General features: G+C 51.7%; 1 protein-coding gene across 1 annotated transcript; it reads left to right on the plus strand.

Moving 5' to 3' along the window:
- On the plus strand, window positions 1-21,930 carry FBXL18 (F-box and leucine rich repeat protein 18). The gene is made up of 5 exons (XM_054180314.1): window positions 1-105; window positions 1,292-1,492; window positions 2,370-3,910; window positions 7,679-7,897; window positions 21,269-21,930. The coding sequence occupies exons 1-5, from the start codon at window positions 88-90 to the stop codon at window positions 21,423-21,425; spliced, it is 2,136 nt and encodes a 711-aa protein (XP_054036289.1). The 5' UTR covers window positions 1-87; the 3' UTR covers window positions 21,426-21,930.
- Window positions 21,931-26,066: the final 4,136 nt, after the last annotated feature.

Genomic DNA, 26,066 nt, shown 5'->3' on the forward strand with positions numbered 1-26,066 from the left:
GGCGGGGAGCCAGGCCGGGACGCGGCTGGTTTGAGCGGTACCCGGGGAAGGCGGCGGCGGTGGCGGCAGGACCGCGCAGCCGCCGCCATGTTCCGCTGTGGAGAGGTGAGCCGGGGCGGGCTGCGGGGGCGAGGGGTGCTTCTTGTCGCACTCACCTTCCCTTTCTGTCCCGACCCCTCGGAGAGCCGCTAATCGGGACTCGTCCTCCGCCGGCGTCTCCCCGGACTGGGGCTGGGGGGGAGGCGAGCCCCACTCCGGGATGCAGGGGAGGCGAGAGGGCTGGAGCCGGACCCGGGGGAGGCGAGGGGACTCGGATGGTGGCGGTGCGACCGGGACGTTCCGATGCCACTCATCCCTGCGAAGCTTGGCGTGGGGAGGCCTCGGGGAGCCGGTCCCTGAGGCGGCCCTGCCGCCGTCTAGCGGGTCTGGGTACAGACACCGAAATCGCCCCCTCCTCTGGGGTGCCTTTCGGGGGGGGGGCGGACGGTTACAGGAATTGTGAAGCGGGGCCAGCTCCCCCCTTCCCTTCAGGGAGCGCCATGGCGTTAATGCCAATTGGAGCTTCATTAAAGGTGGTGCTCTTAAAGATGGGGGCCGTGTCGTGTTGCCACAAGGCTGTGTGCACGCTGTTACCTTGTTGCCAAGGTGGTACCGGTGAGTTTAGGGTGCCTCTTGTCACCCCAGTGTGGAAGGAAGGAAGTGGGGTGGAGGAGCAAAGGGTTTCTTGGAGCCCAGCTGTCAGGCTTCATGTGGTTAAGATTTATGCCTGTTGCAGAGGAGCTGCGGGTGATCTGATGCTGGACTGCAGTTTTGTTTGGGTGGATCTCTGCCTATCTACCTATCTAGCTCTGTATATGGTTATATAACTCCTAAGGGGAGTGAAATGGATGGCACTTAGAGGAAGGACGTAGAAAGAGGCTGCTGTGTTCTATTGAGAATGAATCAGGAGCGGTCACTTTTCCAGTTGCACAGTAAGTGGCAGAAGTGGAATGAGCAAAAACATGGTTGCTTTTTCCCCTCATTCTGAAGCAGCCAGCAGCAAAAGAGTAAGTGAAGGCACTGTGGCTTTGTGTGAAGTTTTGCTCTACCTCCTTATTGCCTTCTAAGGGGAATGCTTTTAGTTTCTTTGTGCAGGTGGAGGTACTTAAAGATTGAAGTCTTTCTGTTTTGTCTCACTTTGTAAATCCTTACAAGACTTGGAGTATCTGCTTTCTCCAAAGCTTTGATGAGATTTCTGAGCCAGTAGCTTTTCTTTTCTTTTCATTTTTTATTTCCCTTTTATGCTCCTCAGGAGATTGTAAGTGGGGACAGTGAAGAGGAAAACAATGGTGTCAACTTGATGGATTTCTCAGATGAGATCCTTTTGCACATCCTCAGTTACGTTCCTTCCACTGACCTCGTCCTGAACGTCAGGAGAACCTGCAGGAAACTCGCAACGCTTTGCCTTGACAAGAGCCTGACCCATACAGTTTTACTTCAGAAAGACTATAAGGTGGGGAGAGTAGCTTGCTGCTTCTGTTAGCTGGGAAGACAAAACTGACTGCTGGGGGAAAAAAAAAAACCATGCCAGCAAGTGGAAGGTTCCAGTGTGTTTGCATAAATGAAATGCTCTTGAACTCTGAAATCAAATAAACAATAAGCTGTTTTATAAAAGCATTTGTTTTCCAGAATGCTTTGTTGGAGCAGCTCTGTGTTCCCTCAGCTGTATGAAATACTGTCAGTGAAAACTGGCTTCTCTGTCTTTCTGGAAGCTAAAATGACAGGAAATGTGACTTTCCACTTGTCGCCGTGGCTGTGCAGAGTTCTCAAAATACATCTCCCATGTTGTTGTGCAGGAAAATCTTTGTGCGTAGGGCTGTCAGGCATGCAGTCAGCTCAAGCCAGCAACTGCATGTGTGTTATAACAAAGATAAAGCTTGGGAATGAAGACTGATAAGTTTTAGAAGGACTGTATCACCAAGTGCAGGAGAGGGGAAGCCTCTCTTCCTCATTTCCCAAAGAGGAAACTAGATGAAGGGAGATGGGAATGTTCTTTCTTCAGTCTGCAGATAGCTAGTCCTGCTGGAACAGCTTTGAGTGTTAGAAAATGGAGCTGCTCCTCCATTCGACTATCAGTTGCTGAACAGATTTGGCCTCACAGTCAGTAATGCAGAACTGCACAGGCTAAGCAGCTAAAGGAAGTGTAATCTTAAGAGTCCAAAGCATGGCAGGCTAAGCCAGCTCCCAGCAGGATGATAATTCTCAGACTGTGCTAGGGACCCTGAAACCTTTGTATGAGCCATGTAATCTCAGTGCTAACCACTTTTCAGGTGGGAAACGGAGTCACTGCCATATGTCTGATTGCATGTGGGTTTTTTGTTTGAGTACAGGTAAACAAAGACAAAGTGAAGCAACTGATGAGGGATATCGGGAAGGAGATTTACCAGCTGAACATGGCTGGGTGCTACTGGCTGCCCAGCTCCACTATTGACCACGTAACACGATGCAAGAACCTGGTCAAGCTGAACCTGTCTGGGTGCCACGTCACCTCCCTGCGTCTCTCCAAGATGCTGTCCACGCTGCAGCACCTGCGCTCCCTGGCCATAGACGTGAATCCAGGCTTCGATGCCAGCCAGCTCAGCAGTGAGTGCAAAGCCACTCTCAGCCGCGTCTCGGAGCTGAAGCAAACCCTCTTCACGCCCTCCTACGGCGTCGTCCCCTGCTGCACGAGCCTGGAGAAGCTGCTGCTTTACTTTGAGATCCTCGATCGATCCCGAGAAGGTTTTATGCTCTCTGGGCAGCTGATGGTAGGTGAGAGCAATGTGCCTCATTACCAGAACCTCCGTGTCTTCTACGCCAGGCTGGCTCCTGGCTACGTTAATCAGGAGGTGGTGAGGCTGTACTTGGCTGTGCTGAGTGATCGGACACCTGAGAACCTCCACGCCTTCCTCATCTCTGCCCCTGGTAGCTTTGCAGAGACAGGGGCCACTAAAAACCTCCTGGACTCTATGGCTCGAAATGCACGTCTGGATGCTTTACAATTGCCCAAAGCCTGGATTAATGGCTCTGGGCTCCTGCAACACTTGAAGTTCAACAACCCTTTCTACTTCAGCTTTAGCCGATGCACCTTGTCCGGTGGGCACCTGATCCAGAGGGTTATTAACGGTGGGAAGGATCTTAAAAGCCTGACCAGTTTGAACCTCAGTGGCTGTGTTCACTGTCTGGCTCCGGAGTCCCTGTTTCGCAAAGCAGAGGACGACATTGACAGCAGCATTCTGGAGAGCCTGGTGGTGTCTTGCTGCAACCTGAGACACCTCAACCTCTCTGCAGCTCACCACCACAGCTCAGAGAGCATAGGGAATCACTTGTGCCAGCTTCTGTCCCGCCTGAAGCACCTGCTCTCCTTAGCACTGCCGGTCTGCTCCATCACAAACGTTGCTGCGAACGTGGAAAAGCCTCCCGCGGCCTCCAGTTTGGTGCCCCAGGCGTTGGGAAGGAAGGTTCGCATTGGGATACAGACGTGTCCGAGGAACTTGGCAGAGCAGGCCAATCAGAAGATAGAGTCCTCGGTGTTCTGGGCTCTGATGGGAAGCCTCCGGTTCTTGGAAACCTTGGAAATCATTGGGTCCAGTTTCTCCTCCGCCATGCCCCGCAACGAGCCAGCCATTCGCAACTCGTTGCCTCCTTGTGTCAGGGCGCAGAGCGTGGGGGATTCAGAGGTGGCTGCCATTAGCCAATTGACTTACTTGCAGAGCCTCACCTTAGCACAGCTGCCAAATATCCTCACTGGCTCCGGGCTCGTTAGCATCGGATTGCAGTGCCAGCAGTTGCGGACTCTCTCCTTGGCCAACCTGGGCATGATGGGGAAGGTGGGCTACATGTCTGCTCTCATGGACATGCTGAAACACTGCAAGTGCTTGAGAGATCTCAGGTGAGGGGCTGCTGTTTCACATCTCCGTCGTGTTCATGGCTTTATAGAAATGCAGTGCCTGGTTTGTTTTAGCTGGTGTTAAAACTGCTTGTGTCCCTGTTCTGGTCACAAGGAGTTGCAGTGGCTTGAAAACTGGGTGCTTTCCTTCCTGACTTGTGGAGGGCAGGAAGGCAAAGGCTCAGGGTATGCCCTTTAACCAGTGTTTTAAGAGCATAAAGCCCCTGTGCTGCAACTGCCTTCCTTTTAGATAAGGAAGAGTGGATGCTGCACATTGAGGAGCTAGCAGCCTTTGCTTATGTACTCTAGCTGCTTTTGTGGCTCTGTGTGCATGCACATCTCTTAAACTTCCAGGAAGGAAGAGACTCCTCCAATGTCCAGATAATGCAGAGCTCTCCTTAGGTTTCCCAGTGAGATCCTCCTCTCCCTTTGGTTTGTATTAAAATCTTGCCTCTCTTTTTTGTTATTATTTTTCTGGTTTATTTTCTTTTCTAGAGAATAGATTGACACCATCCCAGCTTGAGGGTCTGTCCTCTTGGATGTTTCTGTCCTGTTAGGATTTGAAGGATCCTGCCAAAGGTCTGATTCTGAAAGGTGCACAAAGGTGCTTTACAGTAGCCAGAGTGTGCTTATGAAAGCAAAGGGCACAGGGAACTGTGATGGTTTCCATGCACCAGTGCATATGAACACAAATGTTGCTACTTGAGAAAGATGCCTTTTTTTCCCCCTTCTTATTTCTTTCCTTCCTTTTTTCTTTCTTATTCCCCTCCCCACCCCTTTCCATCAGCTTCTGTTGGTGAAACTGCTGGACTTGTCAGTCCCCCTGTCATCATCTGTTCACAAAGGGGTCTGAAACGCCTAACAGCAGTACCAGCAAGGTCACTCCTGTGCTCACAGAGGCAGTGTGACTAAAATCATTGCTTGTCAGCTGAGACAAGTCTCTCTGTGTGCATATTCCTGATGCACTGCCATGGGGAAGGGAGCCAGGGGTGACTGAAACACTTCAGGAGAGTTTTCATTGTCCACTGCTTCCCATTTCTAAGGGGGAAGGAGCGTGCTGGCCTCTCATCCAATGGATGGCACCTGTTGGAAATTCAGTTGTTTGGTGGCTTGGGTTATGTCTCTTTCTCCTTCAGGAGGCTAAATAGCTATGGAGGAGCTAAGATCTGGGGAAGGAAGTTTGGGTCTGCAGAGTTCCTTCGCTCAGTCTAAACCCTGTAGTTTCCAGGGGCTTTGAAATGGAGGCCAGGAGTGATAAAGATGGGAGGCAGCATGGAGCCTTGCAGAAAGGATGGACAAGGATCTCTCCTCCTCACAGCCAGGTGTTGCCACACAAGCTGTCATTGTTCTTTCTTGAGTCAAGTCTCAGGTTTTATATGGGTTTAAGAGGGTTTTAACGTTTAGCACTTCCTCCCCATAGTGTAGTTTCCTTTTCATGTGACTGATGCTCTGCTGCTTCTGCCCTTTTTTCCCCCCTTCTCCATTTTCCACGCTGAGAAATGAGCTTCAGAGGCTATTCCAAAGCAACATTGTCATCTAGTGAGTGAGAGGCAGTACTGCAAGTGTGGCTGTCCTGTCTCTGAGATTAACCTAGAAACCTGCTGCCAGGTTCCAGGAGGTTCTCTGCTTTTCTGAGTCTGCAGTGGACTCATAACACCGTTGGAAAACTGGGGAGGCTTCTCCTTTCCTTTATCTTAATGTAAAGCTATTGAAAGTGCTCAGGGGCTGTTAGGATCTCCTCAGGCAGTGCTACCTGACCAACAGTCACAGGCTGAGAGCCTAAACCAGAATTTATCAATTAACAGGATTAAATTGGTGAGACACCCCTGGGTACTACGAAAGCCTGCACAGAGATTATCCAGATCGGGCTGGGGCCGACAGCTTCTTACCACCTAATGGATTAACCTTCTTGGAGCTCTTAGCCTTGCTGACCCAATGACTGGGATTCCCAAGTGCTCTGAGGCTCTGTAGTAAATCTGCACTAAGCAGATGTGTTCTCCTGGTGGCACCAGCCCCGAGCAGCTTCTGCTTCCTGCAGACTGGTTTGTGTGAAGGAGCTGTCTGGTTACGCTGCTGGTTAAGATGGGGGGGGCTGGAGGATGGAGCAAATGGTGTCCCCCACCACCTGTTTCACTTACAAGTGATAGCCTTCTACCTGCTTGTGCCAGCAGTATGGCCAAGCAAACCCAACAGTGCCAGCTCAGAACTCCAGCTTGCTGGTCAGGCATGGCTTCACCATGTCATTTCCTTGCCCTGCTTTGGGCTGTGGATAGCCGTGATAGAGGATCCTGTCTCCCTCCTCGGGGCTGGGTGTTTCAGATAAAAGTTGAACTGATGATGGGATTGGTTCTCCTGTGGGAGATCCCTTGCCACCTTCTGACTGGGGAGCACTGATTGTGGTCACCTTTGCCTCAGAGACCCAAGTTCTACAATCACCATGTGTGTGTGGTGTGGATTTTATATCCCTGCTTCTCTCTGGGCAGTAAACTGAAGATAACCAGTTTGGTGCACTGGAGCAGTAAGTCCCTGTATCCACATCAGCTGCTTGGTGGATGGCCCTGGAAGTGTTTCAAAAGAGCCTGGATGAGGCACTTAGTGCCATGGTTTGGTTGATTAGATGGTGGTGGGTGATAGGTTGGACTTGATGATCTCAAAGGTCTTTTCCAACCTGGTTTGTTCTGTATTGTATTCTGTATGGCAGATAGCAAAGCCAGGCTGTGCTCTCATCTGCTGGTCAGACCTAAGGCTCATCTTACCCAGTGTCCTTTGTGCAGAATGAGGCTTGCTCCCAGCAGGCACTGGCATTCTGCAGTTCAGGGCCTTCCTGCCTCTTTGTGTCCTTGTCCCTTTAGCACACCCCACTCAAGAGCAGCTAGAAGCAAGAGTTCTGAGCTGGCACTGTTGGGTTTGCTTGGCCATGCTGCTGGCACAAGCAGGTAGAATGTTATCACTTGTAAGTGAAACAGGTGATGGGGGGGGAGACACCAGCAGTGTGCCCAGCTGGCCAAGAAGGCCAATGGCATCCTGGCCTGTATCAGGAATAGTGTGGCCAGGAAGAGCAGGGAAGTCATTCTGTCCCTGTACTCAGCACTGGTTAGGCCACACCTTGAGTCCTGTGTCCAGTTCTGGGCTCCTGAGTTTAAGAAAGATGTTGAGTTGCTGGAAGGTGTCCAGAGAAGGGCAGCAAAGCTGGGGAGGGGTCTGGAGCACAGCCCTGTGAGGAGAGGCTGAGGGAGCTGGGGTTGCTTAGCCTGGAGAAGAGGAGGCTCAGAGGAGACCTCATTGCTGTCTCCAACTCTCTGAAGGGAGGTTGTAGCCAGGTGGGGGTTGGTCTCTTCTTCCAGGCAACCAGCACCAGAACAAGAGGACACAGCCTCAAGCTGCACCAGGGGAGGTTTAGGCTGGATGCTAGGAAGAAGTTCTTCCCATCAAGAGAGATTGGCCATTGAAATGTGCTGCCCAGGGAGGTGGTGGAGTCACCATCACTGGAGGTGTTTAGGAAGAGCCTGGATGAGGCACTTGGTGCCATGGTTTAGTTGATCAGATGCTGTTGGGTGATAGGTTGGACTCGATCTCAAAGGTCTTTTCCAACCTGGTTTGTTTTGGTCTATCCTATCCTATCCTATCCTACTCTATCCTATCCTACTATCCTACCCTATCCTATCCGCTCCATTCTCCAGCCCTCCATGAAGGTGCTGCCTGCCTTCTCCCTTGTCTGGAAGCAGCCCAAGAGTGGCTTGCCCATTGACTTGTCTTTCTTTGTTCCTGCAGGCTGGAGCAGCCCTACTTCTGTGCAGGTGCCCAGTTCTTCCAGGCACTGAGTCACTGCTCCTCTCTCCAGCGGCTTTGCATCGTCTCCCGGAGCGGGACTCTGCAGTCTGACGCAGTGATGTCATTCATGGCCAGCTGCCTTGAGGTCATCATGTGCCACATGTTTATGGGAGAATCTCTTACTGCTTGCAGAAATCTCCAGCAGTCCATTGTGCGGAGGTGAGTGCAGAAAGAGGCTGATGTGGAGTTTCTGGAGCTGTGGGAGATTTATCTCCCTCTCCCTGCTGGCCAAGGTTGGTGTGGCTCGCGGCGCTCCTTCCAGGGAGCTCAGAGGTACGGTGTAACCACTTGGCACGTGAACCAGCCTCTTGCTTTAACAAGAGTGAATCAGTGAAATGTTGGAAGGTATTCTGTGGATTTGTTGATTCCATTCCCACCCGTGTTCTCTGCAGCTCTGTTGGCCCGAGTGGAAGATCTGGAGGCAGAGCTCCATCGTAAATCGAGGGACGCTTTTTGCCCAAACAAAACATCTGCCGACATTTTAAGTACGGAGAGATTTGACCTTGAAGCTTCCCTCCTTGCTCACAAGTGACTAAGATAATGCTCTGTCCTCTAATCACTTGTAAATGTCACTTACTGACAATCCCCCCCCCCCCCCCCCCCCGCCCCCCGGCAGCACAATTCAAAGCCTTTAAAGGGTTGTTGTGAAGGGTTCTTCTTGGTGGGGGTGGGAAGTGTGTGAGGAGGTGGGGAGGGGGGGTAGAATCACTACAAACTGCCTTTGCACGTTTGGCAGTTCTTAAGTGCATGTTGCTTGGCCCCTTGCAGTGTTCTGAGGCTCACGTGGTGGGGAACGTTTGTGTGTGAGCCGTGAACTGCATTTGAAAAGAGAGCTTTTAATGACTCCTGGCATTTTGAAACCTCCTAATAGTGGCAGTCATCTTACAAAACATTTCCCATGCAACAGACTTTCCATCACTGGCTGGTTTGTTGGTGTGGGGTTTTTTTGTTGTTTTGGTTTTGGTTGGGCTTTTTTTTCCCACCCCCCCCCCCCCTTCCCTGTAAGGCTTTTTCTCTGCCTTCAGTCTGTTTTCCTTTTGTCACCTACTGTTTCTTTGCTCTGTTAAGCTCTAATAAAAATTTCAAATCACACAGCATTATTCCTGCATCCTAAAGGGTTGCTCCTCCCACCCCCACTTCCCCCCAGCCTTTTCTCCAGCTTCAAACTGACTTATTACATTTGGCTTCTTTCCACGGATCAAATCCAGAAGGGCCTATGACTATATTAGCTACCTACCAAACCACACACCAGACAGTTTGCTGCCTCTGAAAGGCTCTTGTGTCCTGCTGGGGGGCAGTGGCTGTTGGAAACAGCCAAGTGTATTCCTTGTGATGTCGTGAGGGCTGCTTGGGAGTTTCTTTCTCACAGAGCTTCCCATCTTGGAAACACATGCCTTGGTTGATTGCAGTTGTGCTTCAGGGATCCTTAGAAAGAACCCAAGCCCTGCAGCTCCTGGGTTGTGTTGTTTGTGTGTTTGTTTAGCTCTCCCCTCTGAGATGCCACTGCAGTGCTGGCCAGGATGCTGATGTCCACTGACTGAGCAGAAATAGGCTCTCCTGTGGTCTTTTCTCCCTCTTCTTATTTTTCACCTCCCATTGTGGTTGGATTCTCACTCCATTCTGTACCTCTTAATAATTCAAACCCTGGGAACTCTCCAAAGAGCAGCTGATGCCTCCTGGAAATGTTCCCCCCCCCCTATTTTTATATTTCTGGCTGTCAGGCTATTTTTTCTTCTTTTGTGTTTTATTAATAGAGACATTTGTAGGAAAAACAGGCTCTTTTGAAGGGGGGTTGGGGTTTTTTTTTGCCTTTCTGAAGAGAGCATCTGCTGCTCCCCTTGCCAACTCTACACCTGAAGTCATAATCCTCTGTGACATTGTAATCGGTGGCTCTGGAAACGATTTTGGTGTCACGTAAGATTACGACTTCAGGAGGAGGATAAGCAGGGGGAGCAGATGCTCTCCTGAGCAGCAGAGATCCAGTTCTCATGCAACTGTCTCTAGTAATAAAATGGAAGGAACCAAGTACACAAAATGATGGGCAAGCAAAGCCTGGAGTCCTCCACGAGCCATCAGTGAGTCTTCAGCCACGAGACTTTTCCTAGTGATCCCATCCTCATCCTTGCACAAATCTGCCTTTGGACAGGGGTCAGCAACTGGCTTTCTCCTGGCTGCATTTTGTCTGCTACTCCAAGGGCAGAGAGCTGTGCAGTAGAACCTGTGTGTGAGCTAGTTCATGGCTTAAACCTATGGGTAGGGCACTGAAGCACACAGCATGGCTTCCTCTAGAAATGAGCTGCCAGCGTCGGTCTAATCCAGGCTTTAAATTGGAAGAGCCCATTGGGCAGCAAGTGTGAAGTGATCAGCCCTTGTGCCAGAGTGAAATAAGGTGGTGTGGGGTGGGGTTTTTGGTTTTGTTTGTTTGTTGAATGTGTGCAGGAAAAACAGAGAATGCCTGGGAAGGAGGAGGTGAGAGGAGGGAAGGCAAGGCTGTCATCAGCCTTTCTCTGCTTCCTTTCTTGAGTGTGAGATCATTCTCTTCTCCCAAGGAACAAGTGATAGGACAAGAGGAAGCAGCCTCCAGTTGTGCCAGCAGAGGTTTGAGTTGGACATGAAGAGCAATTTCTTCCTCAGAAGGGCTGTCCAGAGCAGTGGTGGAGTCCCCACCTGCAGAGGGATTGCAAAGCCTGTGGTGACCTGGCTGTGGTTGGACTTGATGACTTTAAAGGTCATTTCCAACCAAAACAGTTCTGTGATTCTGTGGAATTGATCCATTTTCCTTGAGTCCCAGCAAGGGTTATGGAGATGATCTTGTTTAGGCTGAGAGCAGCCAGGTGATTGCTGATTTTGAGCAGGGAGATGGGACCAAAGTGATTCCCTCTCTCCAAAGGCCTCTAAAAAGAGAAGTGTTGAGTGGAAAGTGCAAGTGGTAGAGCTGGGAGGACTTGAGAATGCCATCTAGTGCAGTTCAGTCCTTTTTCAGACATGGGTGCACAGGAGGATGCAGCTGACAGAAGAGGCTGGGACTGATTTGGGGAGAACAGACTGGTTTCTGCTGCAGTACTGGAAGATGATGTGTATAGAGGGTGTGGTGATGGGAGCTTGGGTATTAAATCTCTTGCCTCATACTGGTGGCTTAAAGCCTGAAGTGATTCTCAAACTCTTCCCCTTGACTGGAAAATAAGGTTTGTATTATGTATTTCTGTTCTCCTGCCCTGAGAAGAGAGTTGTTTTCCTGTCTGTTAGTCTTGTGACAGCTCTAAACCAGGCCCTGGGGTCTCCAGTTTTCTCCTGGGCAGTTTTCTGGTTGAGGTTTGCTGCTATTTGGGACAGATTAGTTTGTGTATTGAAGTCATTAAAAGCCTTTGATTCAGTTCTGCCTCTTTTGCAAGGCAACACAGCGAGCAGAGCAGCCCTCATCTGGAGCCCTCATCAGCAAACACGAGGCTTGCAAGGGCAAGGTCTCCTCTGAGCTTTAGGGAAGACTGTTTCCCTCTGGGCAGATAAATCATTGCAGTGTTTTTTCTTTATTCTTCTTTCTTCTGTGTGATTGGGAGGGGTGATCTCCTTTATGGTTGGGGGGAGATGCTCTGTGCATAAGAGAAGAGCCTGGTGGTTAGAGGAGGAGATGTGGCTGGAGTGATCTGCATCCACTTCCCTGATCTTCCTCAGATTTCACATGTGACCAGTGGTCTGCTCTCAGTTTTGCTGTAAAATGACTTTTTAGAATCGTTTTTCCTATCACATGGTGCTCAGCTGCTGCCACCCTTCAGACAGCAGCAGATCCAACCAGCAGCAATGTCTGCCCTTTTCTGCTCAGACCCTGCCTTTGCCGGAGTGCTTGGCTCCAGGTGCCTGTTTGCTTTGTTTCAGTAACCCTTCTGTTTAAACCACTGATATGGCAATCCCAGAAACACCAAACTAGCACAGTTTGTGGACCCATGGCTGTATGTCCAACTGTCAGCCCAGACCAGTTGGCTGTGCAGAGAGGCTTCTTTGCAGCAGAGGGTCGTTTCACACAGATTGACAGAATGCTAGGGGCTGGAAGGGACCTCGAGAGCTCCTCCAGTCCAGCCCCTGCCAGAGCAGGATCACCTAGAGCAGATCACACAGGAATTCATCCAGGCAGGCTCTGAATATCTCCAGAGAGGGAGACTCTACACCCCACCTGGGCATGGGCAGCCTGTTCCAGTGTTCCATCACCCTCACAGGGAAAACTTTTTTCCCCATGTTTCCATGGAGCTTCCTCTGCCTCAGCTTCCCCCACTGCCCCTTGTGCTGGCAGTGGGCAGCCCCCAGCAGAGCCTGGCTCCAGCCCCTGGGCACTCACCTGTCACATATTTACAAACATTAATGAAGTCACTCCTCAGGCTCCTCCTCTCCAAGCTGAAGAGCCCTCAGCTCCCTCAGCCTCTCCTCGTAAGGAAGGTGTTCCACTCCCTTCATCACTTTTGTGGCTCTGCTCTGGACTCTTTCAAGCAGTTCCCTGAGGTCCTTCTTGAGCTGAGGGGCCCAGAACTGGACACACTATTCCAGATGCAGTTGAGGAGGAGGAGGAGAATCTCTCTGGACCTACTAGCCACAGCCCTCCTAATCCACCCCAGAACGGCCTTGGCCACAAGAGCACATCGCTGGCTCCTGCTCAACCTACTTTACTTCTCCCTTTTTGAGTTGCTGCGCTGGGACTCCTACAGGCTGGCCGGGAGCCGTGTGTCCGTAGGCTGCTCCGGGGGACCAGCAGCAGCTTTCCCGAGGGTTTGCAGGGCTGTGCTGCTGTGCAGTAGTCAGTAGATGGAGCTGTGAGCCATGGAAGCTGGCCCCCTGCTCGCCCGTGCCTTGCATACCAAGTACTGGCGTTTGTACGGCGGTGTTGCTCTGCCCTAGAAATCCTGCGGGCGAGGAATTTGGATGACTTCAGGAGCGCACAGCTCCATGCTTTGGTTAGTGGGCACCTCACCAACGTGCAGAAGTTGCTTTCCTGGTGGAGCATACCAGCAGAAAACAGGCTTGGAAGAGAGGGGATGAGAAATGCTTTGGCAGCTATCCCCTTGGCCCCAAGGACAGATTTGCTTTTCCAGTGCGGTTCCTGGTAGAATTTGGTCGATTTTAGCTTCAACGTTTGGATAGCTCCTACCATTGGAACGATCTCAAGGACTTCACAAACAACACAGAGAATGCAAGCCTTTGAAAAGGCCTTGAGTAAACACCTTGAAAAGGATCAGGAAAGCAGCAATAAAAAGCAAGTCCAAAGCCTGGGGATTCTTCTTACACAGGGGGAAAGCAGCAAGGCGTGGAGGTGGGTTGTGGTTTACAGAAATGCACTCCAGGCTCAGCCACAGCACAGATCATGGTCAGGAAGGGATGGGTCAAGGTCCAGCTGAAGTGTTTTGGGAGGTGGCTGGCTGGCTGGCTGGGCCCAGCTGCTTCCATCTCCCAGCAGCTCTGTTAGAATCATAGAATTCTTAGAGTTGGAAGGGACCTCAAGGATCAGCCAGTTCCAAGTCCCTGCCATGGCCAGGGACACCTCACACTGCAGCAGGTTGCTCACAGCCACATCCAGCCTGGCTGCAAAAACCTCCAGGAGTGAGGCTTCCACCACCTCCCTGGGCAACCTCTGCCAGTCTCTCACCAGCCTCATGGGGAGGAACTTCTTCCTAACAGCCACTCTGAATCTACCCATTTCTATTTTTGTTCCACCCCCCCCCCAGTCCTGTCACTCTCTGACACCCTCAAAAGTCCCTCCCCAGCTTTCTTGTAGCCTCCTTCAGATACTGGAAGGCCACAATTAGGTCTCCTCACAACCTTCTTTTCTCCAGACTGAACAACCCCAACTCCCTCAGTCTGTCCTCACAGCAGAGCAGCTCCAGCCCTCTGCTCATCCTTGTGGCCCTTCTCTGGATACTTTCCAGCACCTCCAGATCCTTCCTGTACTAGAGGCTCCAGAACTGGAGGCAGTACTCCAGGTGGGGTCTCAGCAGAGCAGAGGGGGAGAATCACCTCCCTTGACCTGCTGGCTCTGCTTCTCTTGCTGCAGCCCAGGATGTGAATTACTTTCTGGGCTGCAGGTGCACATTGGTGGCTCATGTTGAGCTTCTCATCCACCAGCACTGCTGTCATCTCCTGAGGTCTGATAGCTGTTGGGAGATGGTATGGAAGGTGCTGTCTGGGGTGCTGGTGCAGCATCCTTTGAGAGCTGTGGTTGGGGGAAGGAGTTTGCAGTCCTAGCTCAAGCACTCTGCCGCTGTTCCTCTAGCCACAGTGGCTGCCTGGCTCCAGCAAATGGCTTTGCAGACTGAGTGTATGACTCTGAGGGTTAACCAATGCTGTGGAGTGCAGAGGCTTTTACAGTTTTAGGCCAGTCTGCCTATTCTGAGGATCCAGGGCCCGGAGGAACACTGACTTACCCTTCCTCCTCCTGCCTGTGTCAGGCGTGAGCACTGCTGAGTTTGAAGTGACTTGCACAACAGGACTCCTGCCACTTTCCAGGAATAGCTATTTTGGTCTGAATTAGACCTCACTATTCAAGCTTCTGTGGCATTACCTAAATTTTCCCCTCCTAGTTCTTGTCCTCTTTCAACATGAAACTCTTGGCTGGATCTTACCTTTCCTTAAAAGGTGGCCCTGTGCGGTCGTGAGAGCCACGCTGCTTGCTGGAGGGGTGAAGCACCTTCCTGGGCCTCACTGGCAGTAACAGGGCTTTCAGGTGGGAGCATGGGGGTGAAGCTGAGTGTTTGGGAAGTGCTGAGTGAGCCAGTCCCTCTGCTGGCATGCAGCACAGGATTGAACTATCACACATGAATTTTTGCTTACTTCAGAGCTAAGCCTCTCCCCCTCAGCCGTGCTGCTGTTGCCTTGGATGTGTCTCCTTGCCTGGATTTTCATGGTGGGCTCATGCTCAGAAAAGCCCTTTTGGGTAATCCTTTTCCCTGTTAGGCTGGGTGGGAGGGGGCTGTTAGGGCAGTGAGTGAGTGCAGAATGGGTCTTTGAAGCCAGCCAAGCCCTGCAGCGTCCCTGCTACGCTGCCCACCTGCCTTGCTGCAATTGTAGTGACACTGCAGAAAGCTGCTATCACCACCTAGGGCTTAGCTGAGATTTTTCAAGCTGCTTTTGCATTTTCTTCACCACCTTCTCTTCCTTCTGACCTTGAAAGAGTCCCTCTGAGTGCACCACTGGCTTCCCTGGGTCCCAGCTCAGTAGCTGCCAGTCCCACTCCACTAGCCTAAGCATGTTGTGGGCTCGGGCCCTGCATCTGATTGCAGAAGATTTAATGTATTACTAGGCTGGTGTAGTGAATCATTAGCATCCTGTTCCAGCTTTCATTGTCTGTTTCATTTCCTGCTCTTGGAAACCCCTGAATCATTCTGTCACAGACTGAATAACAAACTGCATCCTTGTCAGCTTGTGTTACCCAAGAATTCCTTGGCGGGCTTGGCAAAGGCTGACTTTGCTCGAGGTGTGGCCTGGACACCTTTGCTTCTGCCAGGGATGTTCTTTATGGGGGGGTTGGGGGGGGTGGGGGTGTGTTTCAAGTATTTTACAAGCCAGCACAGCTTGTGAGACCACCCTCCCCCCATTTGGCACATTAGTGTATCTTCTTTAGGGGCTACTCACTCAGCCCCTTCTTAAATGCATTCCTGTGGCTGACCCAAATGGCATGTTCTAACTGCTGGCTCAGGGAATTCAGTCCTGAGTCCTTCCTCAGTGGGCAGATTGGTTTGTGCATGAAATAGGTTTCAAGGAGTGTCCTCTCCTCTCTCTTGGCTGAGTAATAACATTGGAATAGTGCTGTCGTGCTTTCCCTTCACGAGGGCGTAAGAGGCTGAACGGAAGCATTAACTGCAGCTTTAAAGCATTTCCATAGTAAAATAAATCTAATTGAGCAGTTATTGCAGTAGCTTTTTAATTTGTGGAAGAGATTAGGAAATAACTTTCAGCTTGCTCTGGCAGAGCACTCCCCTAGGACGTGTCCTGGGCGCCTTGGCATCGCTCTTTGGGTTCTTGTTCCCTCCCCCTCTAATTGTCCGGTCGCATTTGACTGATGCAGAGTTCAGCTGGCAAAAGAAGGGAAGAAGCTGTGCCTGTGAGCGTGCTTGATGGAAACCTCAGCTCACAGGAGAAGTAGCAGAGTGTCATTCCTGCCTTGCAGAGAGAAACCACAGCGGAGAGATGCAGTTTGCCTTTGCTGGGGATGAGTCTGATGTGTGTTGCTCCTTCTCCGTGACATGATGCAGTGGCAGAGGATGCCGTGTTGGAGGTAGTGGCAGAGTTGGCAGTGTTGTGTGTGAATGGCTTCCAGAGTGCCTTGTGCACCCTTCTGTCTGGGGCTGGAGGCTGTAGTCGTGGGGCTTTAGGTGAGGGGAACTTGCAAGCCTTGGGAGGACTCGACTTTGTCCCTGTGGAAGTGAGGGGGTGGAAGACACCCTTAAAGGAAAGCACTTCACGGAGGAAATCTCTCATTGTGTGAAGTTAAGAGCAGCCTGAAGGAATCACAACAGCTTTCCTCAAGAACATTTGAAGTCTGTTTTGGAGGTTAGGCAATGAAGTCTGCTCAGCTTGGGTACTCTGGCAGGGATGGAAGTGAGAATGGCACTGAGGATTGGGTCTGCTTCCGAGTCAGTGTGTGGAGGCTTCAGCCCCCTTGTGAGAGGTTTCTGGGGCATGACTGGGGTGCAAGGGTCCTACACACAGCAGCACAGAATGTTAGAGGTTGGAAGGGACTTCCAGAGATCAAGTCCACCCCACAGTTTCTTCAGCATGTCTGGAAGATGCTCTGGAGAAGCTCTGCACTTCTGGCTGTCACTGTAAGCAAGGAGAGCCTTTGCCATTCCCTGGTCCTGAGTTCAGGGCACGGGCAGTGGAACACATCCGAGGTGTTTGTCTGACCTGCCGTGGAGAGATGAGAAAAATGTGTGCCTGTGTGTTGGGTCATGCCAGTGTCAGCTGTTCCAGCTTGTCCTGGCACTTCCTCTGTTCCACCATGCCACGCTTCAGGGATGGGAGTTTCCAGCCTGGCTCAGGTAGGCTGGCGGAAGCTTTCAGGACTGATGCCACATTTGAACTTTCAGCTGTGGGCAAGCCTTCCAGTGAAAACAGACTCAGGCTGTGCCTGGCAGGGGATTAACAGGGCTTTGTGCCTGTGGCTGGAAGAGTTGTGTACATGGCAAAAAGGGAGCTGCTCTGAATTCTTTCTTGGGAAGCTTGTGCCTCTCCAGAGGCAGCTCACCAGCCCGAGGAAAGTCTACATGGAGGCGGGGGAAGGTGCATGGCTGCAGCAGATATTGGTCCTGCAAACTGCAGTCCACACCTACTCCATCCTCTCTCTGCTCCCCCCACAAGTTAAGCTTCTCCTGGACCTCTTCTTTCTTTAGAGCCTCTTTTCCCCATAAGCTCCTCTCTGTTTGTGGAGCTAGAAGCTCTGGCCTTCATCCACTCCTGCTACACCACATTTCCTTGTTTTATCTGGTGTTAGCTGCTTTTGTTGCCAGTGCTTAATTATACCACCCTGTGTTCCCTTAGCCCAGCTTGCCAGCATCTGTGCAGTGGGACGTGCTGAAACATCTGACTTTGGCACAGGGCTTGGGTTTCTCTGGAAATCTCAAGGGGAAAGGCATTCTTCAGTCCCAAATGCTGCCTTACAAGTGAGGGAAGGTAAGTCTGAGCAGCAGCCAACGCAGCGGAGCTGTTGTCTTCTGTGGTCTGTGGTGCAGAGAGATGCAGAGGGGCATAATCCATCCTTACAGGCTGGCTGATGAGATTCTCTGATGGCTTTGAGCTGCCCTTTAGCTCTATCAGCAGGTGGAGTCCTGGGGCCTGGTGGCCTCTCTGGAGGTATGTCTGAAAACGCACAGGGAGAATGTTTGCCGGCAGATAACTGCATTCCAGGGAGGGACTCTTTTGTCTTGCTAAAATCGAGGAAATCTGATCAAAGTGCAGCCTTGCTTTAGACTTTTTCTCTTTGACTTTGTCCCTGACCTACATATTGGATCCTGCCATGCTGGCTGGAAGTAATTGAGACCGTAGTGTTAGGCTATTTACCAAGCTGTTCACTTGAAAATAGCCTTTCTGTGTCCAGTCCACACCTGCTCTGGGATCATTTTGGAGGCAAATAACAAGGCACCGTTAACCCTTTCGGCCACGCACAGCCCCTTGGAGATGGAAGTGCAGAGTGAGGTGAAACCTCCCTGGCTGCTGGGAGGGAATTTGTGACACAGGGTGCTCCCTGCTTGCATTTCCAAGCTCCATGCACGAGTCTAGCCAGCTGCTGAAGCCAGGCCTGTGACGTGTCCACATCCAAACCAGGACACTTCATAGACCTCTGTGTGGAAGTTCCCCCTGGGTGGTTGTTGGTTTGGTGCTGAGTCTGCTGGACCAGAAGCTATGCTGGAAAATATGTGCATGGGGATGAAGGGGGGGATGAGGGGAGGGGGCATTTTCTTTGTTATCCCACTGGTTGTTTCTGATTAAAGGATCTGTTTTCAAGGGGCTGCTAGTCAGTTGCCTTAGAAAACTTACTTTCCTTTAATTAATCATGATGAGTTTAGTCTGGAGGTTTGGTAGGAGAGAGCAAGCAAGCACGTCCTTGGCTTCTTTCCCTTGGGGAGGTGGCGGGGGGGGGGGAGGTAGGAGAAAAAGGGGGCAAAAAAGCAGGGTTTCATGTCTGAAGCTGCAGCTCTTTTGTCTCCCCAGGTCGACATCCTTCTCTGTCCTTGGGGTTTTAATTTTACGAGCCCTGCGCTTGCAGAGCCAGCTCCAGTTTGAAGTCCATCCAGGTGTGGAACGAGGAAAGAGCCGTCAGGAAGATTACAGGAGCTATTCTGCAACTCATTAACTCAATCTCTTCCCCTTCTTGTTATCTCCTCCTCCCCGTGCCCCGGGCCTTTCAAACCGGTGCTCTAAGTGCTTCTCACTTAATCTAGCCCACCTGGACAGGTGTATGAAGAAGGGAATTGCCTTCCGGGGGCAGGACTGAAGGAGCAGGGAGTGCGTGGAGGGGGAGGCTGCTTTCGGGGAGCCGCTAATCCCAGCTGAAGGTTGTGACAGCTGCTCGTTAAAAATCAGGGTGTTTCTTTAGAGAGGCAGTTAAAGGAGAGGCTTTGCACGCACGTTTAGCTGAGAATAATGGTGAGCCATGTGCATTTGATTGGGATTTCCACCCCCCCCCAACCCCCCTGCCCCCAGCTCCCTCTTTCTTAAATCACCCAAATTGTACATGGAAAGAATTCTCCGGCGTCAACTTGCTGGGGTATGGAATTTACAAGGTTTGCAGTAACATACAGCTTCCTGTTGGGGTGGGGGGGAAGAAAATTACAAAGCTTTCCTTTAATTTATTTATTCATTTGTGAATAAGCTCAAGTGCAAACCTCTCCTCTAAACCCAGGCTCTCTTGGCGAGGTGGGTTTACCGCGCTGGAGTTTTGGGGTGGGTGTTTCAGTTGGGTTTTGTCGTTTTTGGGGGGTTTTGGGGTTGTTTCTTTTTTTGGTGTGTGTTCTCCAGCTGTGGTGGTGGCAGATTGTCATCTAAACTTGTCTAGGTGCTGGGCTTTTTTTATAGCTGCGTGGAAAGGCTGCTTATAAACTGCAGTTCGGTGTACGGTGAGAAGCAGCAGCATGCAGATCTGATTCGAGAGAGCCTATGTAATGCAGAGAGAGAGAGAGAGGCAGAGGTTTCTTTGCCTTGGGGAGATGGCTGTTTCTTCCTCACTGAACTTCAGTAAACTTGCTCTATTAACACGATTTTCTCTGCAGGACTGTGGTGTTGGATAAGGAACCTGAAGAGCTGAGGCAGAGGAGGGACTATCAAAGAGACATTTGCTGTATTTTATGTAATTTCACTGCAGGCTTTACCAACTGCCTCCCCAGATCAGTGGTTATTTGCTGGTTGATTTCTTGTAGGCTCCTCCACAAGCCCCCAGATCCACTTGAGGAGCAGTGTCCTTTTCTGCCAGCCCTTAGGCACGAGGCATGAAGGGCAGGGCTGCGATGCAGAAAGAGATAAAATTGCCCTTGGGTAGTTCTGTTGCTGGAAATCCTGACTCCTGCAACTGCCTGGGTTCAGGCAAATTAATTTAACCCACCAGAACGAAGCAGCCAGCCCTGGAATGGGAGTTTCTCCACTACATTTTTGGCAGCTCTGCTCCAAATCATCAGTGGGATGGGAACATCCTTTCTGTCTCCCAGGAAGTGCCAGTGTCTCCTGGCATTTTCTTCAGCTGGTGGTACTGCTACCTGGGGCTTCCATGTGTGTTGCCAGCAGCCACATCTCCATTTGCCAGGAATCTGCAGCCATTTCAGTGCTAGAGATGGGCTGGGAATTTTCCAGGCATGCATCCGTGTAGGAGAAGTGTGCTGAGGAGTGAACTCCTCTTTTGACCTGGCACAACTTGGCTCAGCCTCGAGGGACTGATGCTGCCAGTTTGACTCTGCCTCCTTTAGAGTGATAATGAACTGGGCCTTGTCACAGGGTTGGGAGAAAGCATCTTGGTGGCATGGGGCTAACAGTCACAAGTCTTTTAATCTTAAGGGTGTAGCTTAAGCTGTAGCCTAACTTCCCTTTACCTCCAGCTTTAAAAGACTGAACTCTTGTTATGCTCCACTGAGTAACACTATTCCTCTCTCCCCATGTTCTCTTACTCACCAGGTTGCTATCAGTTAGAGTATTGCTGATGGGGACCTGGGCTTTTTTTGTTCAGCTCTTTTTACCCTGTATAAATGGCTTTAACTTGTGCTCTTCTCTTGCTCTGTAGTTACAACCCTGCTGCTCCTCTCTCATGTTGTCGTACCAGGCCTCCTGCTCACAAGCAGGAAGGCAGACCCAGTGGTGTGATGCTGGCATGAAGAACTGGGAGGGTAAGGGGAGAGCATAGGTTTCTCTAAGAGCTTGTAGACTGAGAAACTGGAACCCAAAATTCTGAGGAGCAGAGATACTCACGTGTGGTTCTGCTGGGGCCAGTTCCTGTGGTGCCAAGAGAGATTTTCTGCAGTTTGGATTTATATGGAGGCTGCAGTGTGTGTGTGTGTGTGTGTGTGCACACTTACTGCTTATCTGCAGATCTGAGCTTTCTAAACTTGCTTGTGCTCTAATTGCAGAGCCCAGCCTCTGCGTGCAGAACAGCCCAGCCTGAAGCGATAATCCCAGGCTCAGCCCCCAGGGAATGCCTGGCACTGCTCTGGCCTGATTTCCTTAATGGCTCTGCAACTTGCTGCTGGTTTGTAGGTGGTTTGAGTTGTTATCTTGCCCAGCTTGGGCAGAGTTCTTAGGATCTCTGGTCCTCTGAGAATACCAAGATGTTGTATTAATGTTTGAAAACTTTCTCTCCCCACGTCAGGCCCAGTCTGGGTTTGTGTCAGCTCAAGAGGCCCGCTGGAAAGAGTTGCAAGCCCAGCCTGCACTCCCTGCTGACACATGGAGAAGAGAGTGGGAGATCTTGACTTCCAGCTGAGCAGCTTCTCCATGCCCCCCGCCCTGCAATCCTCTTCTCTTGCACTGGAGACTCTGTGTTTTCCCTCAGCTAATAACCTGTGTCTGGTTCAGTTTCCAGGCGGATCGCCCGGCGTTAAATGTCGTCATTTTCCCTCTGCTTCACGAGGACTTGACAGAGGTCATCAGAGATGTCCCCATGCGACACTTGGATGAAATTACCTTGTTTAAAAGCAGAGTGGCTGAGGAACCTCCCAACCTGTGGTGGTGACTGTCACAGCATGGGAAGGACGGCGTGAGCACGCGGAGCAGCTTCTGGCGTGCCTGGGCTCCCCTCCGTCAGGTCCCGGCCGCCTCGATGGACGCTGTACAATCACTTCCCACCGGTGTGACTGCAAAATGAAACAGGCTGCTCCTTTGCAGTGGGGATAAGTCTGCTGGATATTGCTTGCATCTGAAAAATCCTGTCTCCAAGGCTTCTGCAATCTGATGGGTATTTTCCTTGCAGTTAATTATGAATGGGTTTGTTATTTTGTTGAAGTCAAAGGTAAGAGCAGCTGACTCAACGATGCTCTTTCCCCCCGTGTCGCCTGGTGTGTTTCCTAGGGGCCCCTGTGTACTTTGGCAGTGTGCTTTGTGATATTGGTGGACATCATTCTTTGCTTCAGTCTGTTGTTGGCAAAGTAGAAAGCCTGAGCCAGCGAAGAGGCACAAACAGGTGTTGCTCTGCTGAAGTGCATCACATCTCCTCTGTGTCGCACGTAGGCCTCGGCAGTCCCACAATTGCTGATGGTTAAAGGAGGGTTTTGCTTTTGATTGAGAGGTACCACAAGGACTCTTTGTTTTGCAGTTAATATTTGTGAATAACAAATCAAGGTCATTAGCACCTCAGCCATGGTGTGTTCTTTGCTGGTGCTGTCCCATCAGTCTGGTGGGAGAAGTTGTCAGCTGGTTTGGAAATCCTTGTGCCAGGGTAGGTGATGCCTCCTCCAGCTTCGGATGCGGTCCGTCTTGCAGCGTGGATGGGAATGTGGTGTTCCGGCTCTGTGCTTAGATCCCATGCCTTCAGCTCCTGCTAATTTTAGAGATGTTAGGAAGTATTTTCAGTGTGTGATTTCAGTCAGCTTCTCTGCTCCACAGAATCTTCCTCAGGCATCAGTAGTGGTCTGGATCACTTTCATATTGCCTTATTTACTGAGCACTTTTGAAAGCATCAGACAGCTGTACCAAAAGCCAAGGCAGGAATTCCTGGAGCTATGTTTCTGGGTGGCAGTGGGATTTCCCTTCTGCTGGAGTACTTTGTGGTAGCACACTGGGTCTATCTTCTGCAAAACAGCCATCAGCTGGAGCTGTCTGACATCTCCACCTCAGCTGCTGTGTTGAGCAGTGCTGTTCTGGGGCAGGCCCGGTGTCATCCAAAGGGGATGTCCCCATAGCCTCGTTGGCATTTGCTACACGAGGTGCCACCTCCCTGCTCTGCTATCAGCAGGCCACAGAAAGCCTGGTCTGATGGGATAGAAGAAAGCTAAATGCATCTTACAGCTTTGGAGGATTTTTCCCTCCTTACTTTTCCCTCAGTCAGGTGTGAACCTGCCTGGAAATCGGTCTTGCTGCTGTGATTCCTGAGCCCGGCTGCAGCAGGCCTGGTGCTTGGGCAGGTTACGGTGTTGACGAGCGGGTTGCTGCCGGCCTTTCTACAAGCACAAGTCTGTGCGTTGCCAAAAGTGACCCCTGCAGGCATGTGCCTGAGCTTCTCTCCAGTCCCCACTTGGGACAGGGCTATAGCAGCAGTCTCCAGTTTGCAGCCAGTGACAGGGTGGTGCTGCTGGGTCTTGCTCGTCCTGGCACAGGTGCGGCTGAGCCGCGAGCGCTCCTGAAGCGTTGGAGACTCTGCCTCAGGTGAGGCACCAGGCGGGCGAGCGCCGGGAGCCAGTGCCCTGCTCTTGGCATCCTGCCACTGTTTTCTCTCCTCTTCTCCCAACGAGGTCGTTCTTTCTACCTCTTGTCATATTACTTGTCTGTTTGAATCCCTTCCTCCCTCTCCAGCAGCTTTCTTCCCTCCTCCTCCCTCGCTCCAGCGAATCAGCTGTGCTCTCTGGCAGGAACGTGAGCCGTTGCTCTGTCCAGTTCAGGCCACTTCGGCTCTGCCTAGTTTTTGTCTGGCTTTCTTTCCTAGAATAGTGAGGGTTAGGCAGTGAGTGTTGGCAAAGCTGCTTTCTCCTCCTTGCTTGAAGCATTAGCAAAGCTGCTTTCTCCTCCTTGTGCCTCCAGGCGGGCTAGGGGGAAGGCTGAGGGGATGGAGGCAGCTCTCTTAATGCCTGCAGGGACCTTTTTGTCCTGTGGAGGAATCCCAGAGCTTGGTGCTAGAGGAGTGAGGCCATCCCTACCCTCAGCAGGGGCCTCCCCTCCACATCCACTCTGTGGCACAGGCAAGAGTTTGGCAGAACTGCCAACTCACCTGTTCCTGCCCAGCTGGAAAACCTGTGATGGGGGACAGAAAACACCAGTTGCTTAACAGTGGTGTCAAGCCTTTGGTCTTGGTGCTGGAGTCACCTGCTGAAATCTGCTGTACCTCTTGCTTGGCAGAGCAATGCCCATCTGCCCCCAGCCTGGCTGGCTCAGGGCAGGCAAGCAGGCATGCTGTCTGGCACCGTCGCTCTGGTGCCTGGGGTACCACGTTCTGACACCTGACCACCCACCAGCGGCTCAGAAGGCCTGCTGCAAATCCTCCCAGTGACAATCAGGGCTGGGAAAGGTCACCCACAGGTAATGCAGACAGTACCCCAAGGAATGAGAAGGAGCTAAAAAAACCTCCTTGCACCCCCAACCCCGGGCCAGTGCTCCACGTCTCTACTACAGATCCTCTTCTGGTGAGTGCGAATTTCCGCTGCTTCTGCACTCCAGGCAGGATCCACCAGATGTTAATAATGTGCTTATTTTCTCTAAGTGCTATTTTGGCATCGGTGTTAATTACAATTTATATTCTGCAACATTTACACTGGGAAAAGAACCCACCCTAATAGTCCCCAATTGGCAGAGCTGGGCTATTAAACACAGCACCATATGTTCTGAGCCGAGCAGTGGATGGGGCTCGGAGCCCGCTCAGCACCCAGGCTCCGCTCTGCGGCGGTGGAGGAGGAGAGAAGAATGGAGAGGTGGAGGTTTTGTTCCTGCCTTTCAGTGAATGTGAAATTCCCCCCCTCCTCTCCCCTGGTCTCTGCCCCCTTCTCTCCCCAGAAACCTGCCTTCTGCTGTCTGTGAGCATCTGATGAGGTGATCTGGGAGCCTGCTGGTGCCACTGCCCACAATAAACGAGTGCGGTTACAGAAGGTGCCCTTCTCGCAGGGAGAGCCTCTGCAGGATTCCCAGGCCCTGCTGGCCTGGTTCTTGCTGTGCTCCAAATCACTCCTCTGCTCTTTGGGGGACTGCAGAAGAGACCTTTGCTTTGCCCACCGCTGAGGTGTCCCTGCTCCTTTGGGAGAAGGCTGCTCTGGGACGAACGCCATGGGAGTGGGCAATCAGAAGCTGCTCTGCTGATGTCCAAAGGCTTGGCTGGTGCCTGCAGGCTCTCAGGAGTGGTCATGGGTTTGGGGGGGGGGGGGCTGACACTGGGGTTTCAGGAGGTTTGTTGGAGGGACTGTAGGTTGAAGGATGCTTCCTGAGCTGTTCTGCAAAGCTGATTTCAGGCTCCCTTTAGGAAATGGCAGTGAATCCACTGCTCAGCTTTGGAGAGGGGCTGTGTGATGTGGCCAGGTTGGGACTACAGTAGCTTGTCAGCTGGGCAGGTGGCTCAGCAGGAGAAGAGATGGGAGTGAAAGGAAAGCAGGGCAGGACTGTGCCAGGGACCTCGAACTGGAAGCCAGGCACACACTGGTGACTGCTACTGGCCTCAGTTTCCCCATCTGTGGAAGGAGAGGAGGACTCACCTGCCTGGCCCGAGGGGGCTTGCAGGGGTGCAAGACACTGTCCCCTCCAGGCAAGGTGTGAGGATTGGGCAGGGCTGGGGCTGTGAATGCAGGTTGAGAGGGACCAGGACAGTGACCCTGCTGGCTTTAACTTGCATGACCACCTCCTCCTCTGCTGAGGCACCTGAGTCTGGCAGGGCAGGATGTATCCCTTTGACTTGCTGCTCTTCAGAGGCATGACAGGCATACAGCAGCAGGCTGTGAGTTGAGAGGTGCAGGGTGCTGTGGGATGGGGTGTCCTCCACAGCCACAGGGGCCTGAGGCCTTTCCCTTGGTGGAGTTGATGGGTGCAGAAGTGTTGTGTCTGATGGGAGATGCTGTCCCTCCATGGCTGGTCACAGCAGAGAGTGTCCAGCCAAGGCTCCTCTCCCCTGCCTGCAGGGAGACCTGTGCTGGAGCCAGAGGAGCCGTGCTGGGCACTGCAGAGGCAAATCTCCTTCCACTGCAGCTCTCCTGCCTCTTTGATGAGATGTGCAGGCAGGGTACTCTAGCAGGAGAATCATTTCCATAGAAACCAATTGGGATGTTGTACAGGGAATAATGATTAATAGTGAAGGGATGCTGCCTCAGGCCCTCTTCATTTTTTAGGGGGCAGTGAGGGACAAACTGGAGCACAGGTTTGGGGGGTGGGGGAAACAGGCTGGCTCAAAAACCAACGGGAACCATCCCTGCCCTTGATTTCCAGGGCAGCTTCCCCTCTTCTCCCCCTGCCCTGCCTCCCGCTGCTGCCTCCCCAGCTTTCCTCCAGTCTTCAAAATGGCTAACCTGGTTAGAAATAATCATAATAATAAACCAGGATGGATGAGGTCTGACTACTAACATTGTTGCTGTTAGCAGCAGGATTTCAGCCATAAAACACGAAGCAAGGGAGGCATTGACCTTTCCGCTGCTTGAAATGAATGGAGACATCAATATCTATTGTTTTGTGGCATTGACCTCTGACGCTC

Source organism: Dryobates pubescens, chromosome 4, assembly GCF_014839835.1.
Source record: "Dryobates pubescens isolate bDryPub1 chromosome 4, bDryPub1.pri, whole genome shotgun sequence".
NCBI classification, from domain to species: Eukaryota; Metazoa; Chordata; class Aves; order Piciformes; family Picidae; genus Dryobates; species Dryobates pubescens.